Source organism: Biomphalaria glabrata, chromosome 18 (assembly GCF_947242115.1).
Source record: "Biomphalaria glabrata chromosome 18, xgBioGlab47.1, whole genome shotgun sequence".
NCBI lineage: Eukaryota > Metazoa > Mollusca > Gastropoda > Planorbidae > Biomphalaria > Biomphalaria glabrata.
In genome coordinates this window covers 14048650-14062579 of record NC_074728.1, presented here as the reverse complement: position 1 = coordinate 14062579, position 13930 = coordinate 14048650, and the positions used below count along the sequence as shown (strand labels likewise).

The 13930-nt window shown below is 31.9% G+C and overlaps 1 protein-coding gene across 8 annotated transcripts in view; it reads left to right on the top strand.

Moving 5' to 3' along the window:
* The window catches only part of LOC106074727 (rap guanine nucleotide exchange factor 4-like), a 72215-nt gene that overhangs the window by 20672 nt on the left and 37613 nt on the right, over positions 1-13930 (top strand). For 6 of the 8 annotated variants that reach the window (XR_008775911.1, XM_056017299.1, XM_056017298.1 and 3 more), the window contains exons 2-6: positions 7767-7858; positions 8539-8681; positions 11586-11674; positions 12174-12320; positions 12808-12868. Coding sequence is in view for 6 of the 8 variants with exons in the window: in XM_056017294.1 (XP_055873269.1) it covers positions 7767-7858; positions 8539-8681; positions 11586-11674; positions 12174-12320; positions 12808-12868 (532 nt within the window). In the remaining 2 variants the exon portion in view is untranslated. Of the gene's footprint in view, positions 1-5685; positions 6131-7766; positions 7859-8538; positions 8682-11585; positions 11675-12173; positions 12321-12807; positions 12873-13930 lie in introns of those variants that run through there. The other 2 variants (XM_056017297.1, XM_056017300.1) reach the window with 2 other exon arrangements.

Here is a 13930-nt window from a genome sequence, read left to right as displayed (position 1 = left end):
AACACATTAGATCTCTTCTTAACCAACAGACCTGCATTACTAGTAGATTATAATATTATCCCTGGTCTATCAGACCATGATATCATTAAAATACACAGTCAGATAAAAGCAGTAGCCAATACAAAACCGAAAAGAACATAAAACTAAAATGTTATTTAACCTTGGTTATACCAATAATAGAATATGCATCCTCTGTTTGGCACCCCTCAACTCAAGAAAACATTAAGAAACTGGAACAGACAGAAAATAGAGCAGTGAGATTCATAACAAACGAATATTCACATTTGACTAGAGTAACACCTTTAGTAAAATCACTAAATTTAGAAAGCCTTCATGAAAGAAGACTCAAAAGTAAACTAGCAATTATACATAAAACACTGAACCATAATACAAAAACAAAATTTAATAAAATACCCAGAAAGACACAAAGATAAAGGCTTATTTCCTATTTCATATGCTAGAACAAATTTGTACAAAAGCTCCTTCTTCCCTAGCGCTATTAGAGCATGGAATGGGTTGCCTGAGCTAGCCAGGAAAACCAGTGACTTGGCAGAATTTAAGTCATTGGTTAATATGCATAACTAAATGCACGACACGTAGGACGTAATCATCTTCTTTTATGAAGTAACGTCTGTATAAAAATATAAGATAAGATTTATATAAGGGTTCCCGGTCATTTTATCCCCGGTCACTTCATCCCCGGTCATTTCATTCCCTGGTCACTTTATCCCAGGTCATTTCATCCCCTGATATTTTCATCATCTGATCATTTTTATCTAACAAATAGTAACTTTTAAAATCATAAAATGAGCAATATTTAATGTATTCATTTTTATTAAATGACAATACTGTAACACGTAATGTTTAAAAGGAATTAAAGCAAAACTTATACAGGCGACATGATATCCTGTGGATGGGTGAACTCCGCCTTTATTAGAAAAAAATAAAACCTTATTTCAAGGCTGAAATTGACGCACCCATTTTCAAGAAAGAGCGATTGAAAAATAAAATAAAGTGAAACATGGTCGAACTTTCACCACACATCAGCCTTTGATGATAAGTTATCAGCAGCACAGTCATAATTATTGTAATTGCACTTCTATCTCTCAAAAGATTTCCACTACTTGCACCACACCTTGGCCTTTGATAAGGATAATATTATAATATTACATCCAGCCCTATAGCTAAGTACATACCCAGATTTACCATATAATATAAGATTTCTCATTAAGAATACAAAGTGAAGAGGAAACACTATAAGCGCATTAGTAACATGTCATAAAATGTCAAAAAGCATTCTACATAATCATATTTATATATAAAATATTTAATTGGGGATGAAATGACAATCACATAAGATAAGATAATAACAAATATACAATGCTAGATCAAGTCTACTTTTAGATTCCAGATCTAGCATCATCATAATTATATATGATGATTGATTGTTAATTAATATGCAAGCTTTAGATCAAATACTTTATTATAATATTAGTTTATTGTGACAGCAGTTTATTAAGCTTGATGGTAGAATGTTTATTTCAGATCTTTAGTTAAGCAGAAATGAGTGTCATATTCTGTTGATCCTTTGTTCTTTGTAGATATCAAGAGATAAGTGTTTTCCAACCTTTTCTTTAACGAAACACTCCCCAATCTTCGGAGAATTAAGCAGAACCCTTTGCTTGTTTTTTTAGGTTGGATTATTTCCCATTTGTTGAAATAAAAAATAATAAGAGTTTACCCATATTCTAAATTTATTATTTTTAAAAAATTATTTAAAAGTACAAAACTATAATAAAATATACAGACCTTAGCATCAGAAAAATAAAGGTCTAATGACTTGATGGTATTGTGTTCAAGTAGATATTAATTTTTGTTTGTTTGTTGATCATATGCTCAATTGTACTATTTGGTGGGGCATCAAGCAACTTGTTTCTAGATTTATACTTGACTGTTGCAACAAAATAACTAAAATCCTGATTCTCACAAATAGCTTGTAGTAATTTTTTAAAAATATTAAAGCACTCTTCAGACAATCTTGACCAGAAATTACATAACAGTTGATATTTGTATCCTTGTTTCAAATAAGAGTCAGAATCTATATCAATTCAGACTTCATAATGATTTTGTTATAGCTTTTTTTAGCGGCCCCCGTAAGGGGAAAAAGCCGCTATTAGGTTTGTGCAAAATGTCCGTCTGTCCGTCTGTCCGTCTGTCACACTCAGATCTCGAAAACTAGAAGAGATATGAAAAATATTATTTCATCATTAAATCCGGCTTGAAAAGTTTAGGTGCAACGGCTACTTTTGGTTTTCTAAAAGCAAACCGTTTAATTTATAAAATTAATTATGCAAGCGATTTTTTCATAAAAATACACCAATTCTAAAACAATTACGTAAATGTAAGGGAGGCAATGTTACAATATGCTAACAAAGATGGACAATATTTGTGTATTTTCAGTATCACTAAGTCAAATATATTTTTAAAATGTACAGGAAATGTTTACAACAAATACAAATAATAGTTAAAGACGTTTTTTCTGGTCAACTAGCTGCTAAAATTAAAAGAAAACATTTCTGTTTGTTTATAAAGGCTAATAATGCACTTTGTATGTAAATATCACGCACATTTTTTTAAATGGACTTTTTATGCAGCGATTTTCGTGCAGTAGCGTAACGTCGCAACATGATCAGGTGCTAAACCAATTCCTTAAACTTTTTTTAAAAATCAGATTTTATTTATTTTTTGTTTAGTGCCCCCATCCGAATAAAAGAAGCTTATTTTTGTGCGTTTTGTCTGTTGGTCGGTCTGTCCGTCACAATTAGATTTAAAAAACTAGAACTCTAAAAGCTATTGAAAATCTGATTTACCCTTTAATGTTCCTCCCATAACATCTCAATAGTTTTAAGTATCTAAAATTGATTGTTCCGGATTTTTTTGTGCAAAACTAATCAACGCCAACAAATGTTTGTTTGCTCTTCTAACTTATATTACATTCAATTTCCATGCTTAAACGTTGCAAAAACACATTATCAATAATATGTTGTTCCGTTTTTTATGTAAATAGCATATTAATGCTAAATCATAATCTCTATACTGACTTATATTTCATTAAGTGTAAAAATGTTCCGGATATTGTTTTATAAAACATGAATTATGCCTAATGATTGTTTGAAATCGCATAAGGCTTTTAAAAAAAGTAATTTACTAGAATTGATTACTGAAAATTACTTTTTAGACATTTAATTTTCTTGTAAAACATAACATAGAAGTTTTGTAATCGATAAAGAAAGTTCCGGATTTTGTTTCTTACAAATCGTCGCCAGAAATTTCCGAATTTATTTCAAAATCTACTAACGCCAAATAATTGTTTGAACTCCCTCTTCTAAATGATAAACAAATAATCTTCTCATTTACGAAATAATGTTTTTACGGATTTTTATGAAAAATATTTTAACTCACTACTCTCTTACAGTACATTTAACTTTCTACCTAAAACATAAAAAAATCTAATTATCGTTAATATTATTTTCCGATTTTTAAGGAAAACAGAATCCAAACACCAAAGTAAGGTATGAAAATCTCTCCACGTGGCTGTAGTACATCTAATTTTTATACGAGACCATCCAAAAAATTTAATTAAAGGTATTACATTTATCTGAAATTATCTTTTTCTTTTACTATTTATACAAACATCCGGAACAATCTATTATATAAACTTTTCAATTGTGTTCATACCTAAAAATTATTGCGATGTTTTGAAACGTAAAATAAAGGTTAATCAATTTTTAATAACTTTTAGTTGTTTTTTTTATATCAAGATAACGGACAGACCGACTGACAGACAAAACGCAAAAACAATGTGGCTTTGATCCTTTTTAAATAATATCTATTAGAACTCAGAGCACCAATGTCTATGAACCCTCGTTAAATATCTCGTGTAAATAAAGACATTTTTTTTTATGGTACCGGTACTAGCCTATTGTGAGGTAATGGAATTTTTTTTTTCTTTGACGTCATGTGAATGGACTCTTTAAATGTAATGTTAAAAGAACGCACTCGGTGCACCAATGTCTATTAACCCTCGAAAAAATTGCTTGTATTAATGAAAACATATTTTAGTCTAACTAAGCCGTGTGACGTAGTGTTTTTTTTTCCTTTGACGTCACATGGAATGAATTCTTTAAATGAAATGCTAAAAGAACGCACTCGGTGCACCAATGTCTATGAACACTCGAGAAATGGCTCGTGTTGATAAAGGTGATTTTAGTCTAGCTAGGCCTTGTGACGTAGTGTTTTTTTTTTTCCTTTGACGTCATATGGAATGAATTCTTTAAATGAAATGCTAAAAGAACGCACTCGGTGCACCAATGTCTATGAACACTCGATAAAAGGCTCGTAATGGTCAAGGCGATTTTTATTCTAGCTAGGCCGTGTGACGTAGTGTTTTTTTTCCTTTGACGTCATATGGAATGAATTCTTTAAATGAAATGCTTAAAGAACGCACTCGGTGCACCAAAGTCTATGAACACTCGATAAATGGCTCTTATAGATGAAGGCGATTTTTAGTCTAGCTAGGCCGTGTGACGTAGTGTTGTTTTTTCCCTCTGACGTTATATGGAATTAATTCTTCAAATGAAATGAAAAAAGAACTCGGTATAGTAATGTTTATTAAGCCTCGTTATGTGACTCGCGTTTAAAAAAGGAATGATATCTTGATTTAGATCTAATCTAGATTTTTTAAACTAGATCTAGATTTTTATTACAGTATATCTAGATCTGGATTTATATTCTAATTAAAATTATTTTAGAGTCTAGATCTAGAATTTCTAGATCTAGTTTAGACTAAAATAGACTAGATTAAGATGTAGAATTTCAATTTCTAAACTTAAAGGGTAAAAAAAAAAGTGTAGATTTTCATTTCCAAACGTTTTGATCAATATTGTAATGTTTTAATATACTAAAACTAATCTACTATTTTTTTATTAAATTTAAATTTAAATTTACGGCAAATGAATCTTTGAAACATTATTACTTTTGACCATCGGATGGCTGCCTGGTCGTGCGGTTTGCGCGCTGGACTGTCGTTCAGATTTATGGATGGCCCAGGGTTCAAACCCTGCCCACTCCCATCCCCCGTCGTCCTGCGGGAGGTTTGGACTAGGAAGTAATTATCTTCAACTCTGAAGGAACATCCGAAACGTGTAAAACATTTTACATCAAAATTAAAGCACCTCTTGAATATTATTTGCGAATATGCAGATCCGACAGGGATCCGACTTCGACGGGGGCCGCCTCTGAGTTTGTGTAACACAAACTCTCTTTGTAATCTTGTTTTCTTTGCCGAGAAGATCTAATAAAATCAATTTTTCGTTTCCATATTGTTATAATTCTGTCCTGCAGTGGGTCTATCGCTGGGCGCCAATGCACTAGAAAGAACACTAATTGAATGGATAATGAAAGGCGTAAGAGAACTGTGTGTTATTAAGGATGGTTGTTGATAGTCCTTGCCATTGTAGTTGTTGATAGCTGTCTGACTTCGACAGATTACGCTGGAGATGTCTGGGTTTCTTGTACTGGTGTATTCGATGTAATTAACTAACAAGTAACAAGACCTACTGTCATGTATCATTGTCAAATATTTTATTTAATTATTGAATAATAAACTTAGTTCAAGGTTATAGGTCAAGTCTGGAAATTCCTATGACGTTATGACATCTGTCACTCAAACCAAAGATGCACTTGTCACGTGATAGAAAGCTATGGTTTGATTGGCTTAGCCTCTTCTTCCGAAACAAGAACGTGGTAGTAGAAGGGTGGGAAAGTCAGTCATGAATTGAATCTGATAGAGGCAAGATGTATATTATTCTCGGGTTAGAATTACTAGAGAACAGTTTTGTACTTATACTAAATCTAGTAGTTTATTTAAATATTTCGTATTCTTGATACAGTTCACTTTGTAAATGCTGTATTATATGTTCCTGTTATCAAGTTAAGAATTAAAGTTTCTGTGTTTGAATCAAAATTGAAAAGGATCTTCATTGAATTTAACAGTTAACATTTAGATCTAGACATTATATAGAATCCCTGGCATGTCACAGTAACTCATCTTATCAGCTGACATCTTCAAGTAAGGCTTAACTCATCTTATTAGCTGACATCTTCAAGTAAAAATAAAACTGTTATATGTTCAGGCATCTATAGCTGTGACACCTAAACATGAAATAAGTAGAAAAAGACTAAGTCCAAACTGTTATACAAATACAGCTGACGTTTAATATTGAAAAGGCCAGGGTGGAGTCTGTCTATAATATAACGTTATCCTTATAAAATCCTAACACATACATTGGTTAGGCCAATAATAGAATATGCATCCCCCGTGTGAGACCCCTCAACTCAAGATAACATTAAGAAACTGGAACAGACACAAAATAGAGCAGTGAGATTCATAACAAACGAATATTCACACTTAACCAGAGTAACACCTTTAGTAAAATTACTAAATTTAGAAAGCCTTCAGGACACAAGACTCAAAAGTAAAGTAGCAACTATACATAAAACACTGAACCATAATCTTCAAATACAAAAACAAAATTTAATAAAATACTTTGAAAGACACAAAGATAAAGGCACATTCCTCGTCCCATAGGCTAGGACAAATTTGTACAAATACTCCTTCTTCCCTAGTGCTATTAGAGCATGGAATGGGTTGCCTAAGCTAGCCAGGAAAACCAGTGACTTGGCAGAATTTAAGTCATTGGTTAATATGCATGACTAAATGCATGACGCATAGGTTGTAATCATCTTCTTTTTTAAAGTAACGTCTGTATTATATAAGATAAGATAACACCAACTGACTATATTTACATAAATAATCTATAACCCAACTAAGTCGTGACATCACTAAATGTCGCGTTCAAAGTCTGTTAACTATGGTGCGTGTCTATACAAACTAATAATATTAACTGTCTCACAATAGTCACCTTGTTCTGTAATCTCCAAAATTTAATGTGCATTGTCATTGTACCCTTGGCATTGAGTTGCCTTCATTAGATTCATTACTATATACTTAGGAATAATTCATGTGTAGGCCTACTAGTTAATTGTGCCAATAATTCATGGAACACCTATACAAGCCTTGTAGAACACTAGTGTTACTTGGTACACTGTTTGGGAAATACTAGTTTAGGCTATTAGTCTGATGAAAGGTTTAACTTGATGATTAGGCCATATCGTTGCATTGAACTAGCTTATCACTAGATCTTTGTATGTATATCAGTCAACTCTTTAAAGTATTTATGTTTTGACAGAATTAATCACTGCTCTGATTAAACTTTAAGTATAAATACATTTTTTGTTTGTTTTAAGAAAATGTATATTTGTTATGAAATTAAAGGAGAATGCATGCCCTTTTATATAGAATAAAAGCAAAATTTGTTTTTAGTATTAATTTTATGATAATTAAAAATGAAAACTTACCAACTGTGGACAAATCTCTAGGAACTTTATATATGTATATAAAGCAAAGAGAAACTATTCAAGATAAAAAGTAAAAGTAAAGTTCCCCTTTTAGTTAAAAGCATACATGGAAAAAAAATGATGCCAGTACTGATCAACCAACTATGACTGGTTTGACTCAATGTTGGTAGCATCATTACAGAAACAAAGAGTTAATATAGGGTTAGAGTTAGAAAAAAATTCTTTTTTTTTGTATTTTTGGCTTGATAATAGGCAATTTATTGGAATAATTGTATTTTTTTTTTTAGAAAATGTCATTAAGCTCATCATTTTCAAGATCTGAAGGACGCCCAAAGCTGAAAAATACTAATATGAAATGGTATACAGGCTTAATCAAACGGTAAAGGAGAAAATAAAAATAATTGAAATGGATGTGATAAATGTTGTTAAATTTAGACTGATGTATTCAAAAGAATTTGAACATGGGGCCTCCTTGAAAAGTCAAACAAGAAATAAAAAACATGCGAGCTCTAATTCTACATTCAGGATGCTATTTTAATCTCTAATAAAAAAATAATTATATTTAATAAAAAGAAAATACTATTCTAAACATAATAACACAGACCTATTTAATACTTACATGAACACTTAGAATGTGTGAGAGTGATTTTAACAATAATGTGAGATGGTATCACTAGAGCTGTAAAAAAAGATGTTAATAGATTCTTTATTCATAAGAAACCCCCAAATCCAATAATGTTTGTGATACTGAATAGGGTGTTCATATGTGGTTACCATTGGTGGTTACCAATGCTAGCTTTATAAATAGTTCACTTCTACACCTTAAGATCTGTGAGGTAGAAGTTAATATCATTGCCTATGTCAAACAGCTAACTCAGCTTTTCTCTTTAGAGATGGATTAAATGTTGTGTTAAATCCTTAAATAAAATTTACATATTTCTGTCACCACAAGGACTTAAACACAATTTATAATTAAATTCTAATTAGGTAATTAGTTCAATGTCTTGTTCTTTTGCCTTTGTTGCATATTAAGTTGTAAAAAAAATATCTTTCTGACAGACCATGTGACAGAAGCTCTGAGGATGTCAGTCAGGCATTTTTTCACTTGAAAGAGCTAAGTGTGATGAAAAAGTTTCACTGTAATCTACTACAACAAATGTGTTGTTATGTTCATTATGACAAGCTAGAGGAAAATATACTAGGTGCATTCACATTTATCTAGTAATCAGTATTTTAATCCATTAAAAGATCATATGTGATAATTTATTTGTTGTAAGATTGGTCTTTATTTGCTAAATAAAAAAAGATCAATAATAAAATATTTACATTTATTTATTTATATTTACATTTTCTTGCATCTTTTTTTGTAAACTTTATGCTAATGATGTAGAGCTCTTAATAAGATCATTGGTTATTAACCTGAGCTCCAGAAACTATGAGACTGCATCAATCTCTTTCAAGATCTTCCTTAATTTTTCACATGATGTGATTGCAGTGAATCACAGTCACTTTATGCCTGACACTTTATGCCCTGGTCTTGTGATCCCTGAAATTTGAACTATAAAATTATGAAATCAAGAATTTAACTGAATTAAAAAAATATTCTCATTTATACATACATAATAGTAAGTCAGTATTGCTTATTTCATATTTTTACTATTTTCAGCTATCACTTAAAACATCTGCAGCAATTTAGTGCCCTTTGGAAATCTCTTCAGTTTTCTGCAACAACTAGCTCATTTTCTGCTGCATTCACTCTTGTCTTGTGCTAACAAAACTTTATATATTAAGTTAATGCAGTGTTTCTCAAACTGTGTGCCGCGGCACACTAGTGTGCCGCCGAAGATTTGCAGGTGTGCCGCGGGAGTTTTCAGAACGCCACACGTGCAGCGTTACACAGGTCTGCCTAATATTAAATTTTTATTTTACGTTGGGATGACATCCCCACTCGTAACGACCAGTTATGGAATTGTCCACTATTCATATATTATTATAATGACTAAAAGTTGGCCGCCTTAGCAGACGCACAGCAGTTCTTGAATTGGGTAACGATAATAATAAGCGATGCGTTTCATGTAAATTGGTTAGGTGTATGCTAATAATAACAAGTTATCACTAAGCCTTATTCATTGTTATCCATGGAGAAATACGTTAGCAAGAATGAAACTGCGAAAGCTTTAAATGAAAAGCAAGGAACCAAACGAAGGTACAAAGAAGATGACATCGGATATGGTTTCATATCTTCGGTACCTGAAGATGCTCCATTGCCATTCTGTCTGATCTGCAATGCAACTCTGTCGAATGAGGCGCTTCTTCCAAGCAAATTGAAGAGACACTTGGAAACAAAATATCCAGCGGTAAAATCGCAACCGAAGAAATACTTTGAAAACATCAACGCTCAACAAAATAAACAAGCTCAGAAACTTACGAAGTACCTAAAGCTGCCAGAAAAGGGATTGATTGCAAGTTATAAGGTTTCTCAGTTATAAACAAAAACGCAAGAAAGCACACACAGAGGCTGAATCAGTTATTGCGCCGCTTTCTAATAGTTGTTGAAACCATCCTTGGACCCGATGCCTCCAAAAGTGTCTCTGCTGTGGTTTCTTCAAGTTGATGAGTCCACTGACGTTAGCGGCAAAGCCCAGCTGCTAGCTTTTATTCGGTTCATAAAGGATGAAAAATGTGTCAACGAATTTTATTTTGAAAAGACTTACCAACTACGACCAAAGGCGAAGATATTTTCAAAGTGGTGACCGAAAACATTTTGCTCTTCAAGCTACAGTGGAAAAAACTGTGTCTGCGTTTGCACCGATGGCTGTCCTTCCATGCAAGGAAATAGAAAGGGATTTGTCACTCTTGTGCGTCAAGAAAATCCAAATGTATTAGTTGTTCACTGCATGATCCACAGAGAAGCTCTTGCCTTCAAATCATTACCAAAAGATTTGATGTCTGCTCTGGATCAAGTGATTGAAGTTGTAAACTTCATCAAATCTCGACCGCTTGCATCCCAACTTTTTTTTCAGCTCTGTGAAGCAATGGATTCTGACTACAAATGTCTCCTGTATCACACCAACGTTCGTTGGCTCTCCAGGGGAAAAGTGTTAAAGCGTGTAGTCCAACTCAAGGTTGAGCTGATTTCATTCTTGGAGGCTGAAAAAAAAGACTTTGGATTTTCTATTCATGACAAAATCTGGTGGGTTAAGGTGACATTTCTCTCTGATTTATTTGACAAATTAAATTAATTGAATTTAAGTCTTCAAGGACCATCAGAAACCATCATCACTGCATTCTCCAAACTGAAGTCATTTGGTGAAAAATTGTCTTTGTGGCAAAGTAAGATCTCGAAAGGAGTCTTCGACTGCTTTCCTACTTACAATGAATGTGCTTCAAATAAAGAAATCATCCCCGAAATTCTGCACACTTGCAATCAGCATTGCAGCATTGCTTTCCAACAGTTGGAAGTCATGAGTATGGATGGGTCAGCTCTCCATTTGGAAACAATGAAGCTACAAATCTGACAACTGAAGAAGCAAAGCAGCTCATTGATTTAAAAAATGATGCAGTTCTTAAGTCAAGTTTTGCAGAGAAAAGCCTGGATGTGTTTTGGATTTCAATCAACAAGTTATATCCTGCTATCAGTTTAAAAGCAATCAAAATAATTATTCCATTTGCATCTTCGTGGCTTTGTGAGTTTGGATTTTCAGCACTGACTGAAATCAAATCTAAGAAAAGAGAGAGACTTCTTACAATAGACGATGAAATGCGAGTTTGTTTGTCGACTCTGGAGCCTCGATTAGATCGCATTTGCTCTAAAAAAAAAAACAGGCACACCCTTCACATTAAATGTAATACTTAAAAACTTGTAAAATCTTTTTTTTTCTTTTTATTATAAAAAAAACTGTTGCTCTTCGTAGTGTGCCTCAACATTTTTGTAGTTTGTTTACTGTGCCGCCAGACAAAAAAGTTTGAGAAACACTGAGTTAATGTGTTACAATCATATTGATTGTGTCCTATATACATTTAGGTATTCAAGTGTACTTTGATGTAGTAAACACATGTAAGACATTTAGTATACCATATAATAATCCTGCTGCAATCTTTGACAGTAATTGAGCAAGGAGAACATGGAACAAACTGGTACACTGTTTTGTCAGGCAGTTTAACAGTTTATTTTCAGGATACTAATGGACAAAAAGTAAGTTTAACATCAAATTTTTAAATAAGGTTGTAATTGGTTGTCATTATCAATAAATCAATTTTATGTTCATTTTATGAATTGAAAATATTTTGTAGTTTGCAAAATCAAGGTCTTTAAGATAAAATCCGAATAATCTTTAATTACCAATAGGTGAAATGATTATATATTTAACTTAAATCAAAGTAAATGTATTAAGTTTCACAATTTTACATTCTGACAAACCTTGATACTATCCATTTTATAAAAATCAAAAAGGAATTACAAGTGTGTTTTTCTTTAATAATTATCTGCTTCAAGTCTGAGTTGTATTTGATTATCAACAAACACTAAATTTTTATTTAATTTTAAATTTTTCGTAGCTTTTATGCATTTATTCTACTATTTTATTTTATCAACACTTTTCATAAGTTAAAATCAAGAACTAAAGGGAGTTGAATTTTAAACCCATTGATGGGGTAATAGAATGAACTCTAAACTTTTTTTTTCATATTTTCAGGCCAATCATCCTCTATGTACTTTGACCCCAGGGTCATCATTTGGTGAGGGAATATTAACCCAAGATCCCCATCAAGTTACAGTGGTGACAAGTTCAGTGGTGGAATTATTATGGTTGGAACTAAACGATCTTTTAGTTCTGTGGGAGGTAAAGATTGTCTTCAAATTCTCAAATAATTTATTGTGAAATAATTTTAATTGTTTGATAAAATAAGGAGTTGTATTTTATTCTTTGATTGTTAGAAGATAATGGTTACAGCTTTTTTTATGCAAGTTGTGCTATTACTTTTTTAATATCATTGAATCTTTTTGATTAAAAAGTTGGCTATTATTTTAAATCAGAATGTCATTGAGAAGATAAATTCAAAGAAGTTAACAACTGACATATATAAATTATATAATTACTAGTTAATCAGGGATCTCATGGGGGGGGGGTGCTAGGGTGCATACTGCCCCTGGTGAAACACTCAAAACAAACTTTTTTTTTATAAAGATGTGATGGTAGCTAGAAATAAAAAAAATTCAGACTGTCATCCATATTATATGCAAAATGTTAAACTAGGCCATACCTTTTATTTTTATTGCAAATTCATGCGGCCACAGTTCATTTATAAAACGTTTGTGTTAAATTTCAGAGAAACAAAGATCTGATGGAAATGGCAATTACTGCCTTAATTTATCTCCCCAGTCTTAGTGGTAGGTATCTAAGTAACCTTATCATTTATTTGAAACTCTCAAGACCTTTAATCTTTTTGTTTTTACATTCAAAATTTAAATACTTTTTTTATCACCAATAGATGCAATTTAGGAATATTGCTTTTCAACTTAACTAAGAAAGAATATACATAATAATACCGGCATTTGTGAGTTTTTTCTTTAAAATGTACTGTTTTTGTTATACATTGTCTACCTATATATATATTAACTGTGACCAATGCTTCACAATGTTGAAAAGTATATATTGAATATTTCCCAAAATCAATATTTTTTAACACATCCCTCAATATATATAGCACCCCCCCCCTTCCATTTAAAAAATGTCAGAACCTTTTTTTTCATCCATTAAATGATTTTGTATTTTCAAACATTTTGCAGAGATGCCTACAAGTACATAATATCTTGCATATTTTGTACACTAATGGACACGAAAATTTATGTTTTTTCATCTAAAAATAGGCATTTCCTAAGCAAAAGCAAACAAAAATAAATAAGTAAATGAAAAAAAAGCTGTTAATCACATATGTAGATCAGTGCTTTAATGCCTGGAAATGGAGTTTTCTTATTAGAAAGAGTGTTGTGTTGATTTTTTACTACACGCTAACACGCTCAGATTTAAAATATTTAGGACATCTTGCTGATCTAAATAAAGCGGAGTTCCTTCTGTCAGTTTCTCTCAGGCACCATAAATATCCATAAATCTTGATTTAGAATTTACAGCCATATAGAATAATATAAATCTAGTAGATTCTAGATGTTACCTGGTTTGTACTAGATTTAACTCAGGATCTAAAACTAATTCTATTTTTTGACTAGGTCTAGTAGCTCTAGTGTTGGATCTACATCTGTAACTACTCAAAAGCAGCAATTTCTGACATCTTATAAAGAGATTAATTTTTTATCTTCATTTCTTATCCTTTATGGAATTTAAAATAAAAAAAGGCCAAAATTGGCTGTTCTAACTTTATAAAGATCTAATATTTCACATTCAGGACAGTACAAGCTGCCTCTAGATCTAGATTTGATTTTTGTAAACCACAA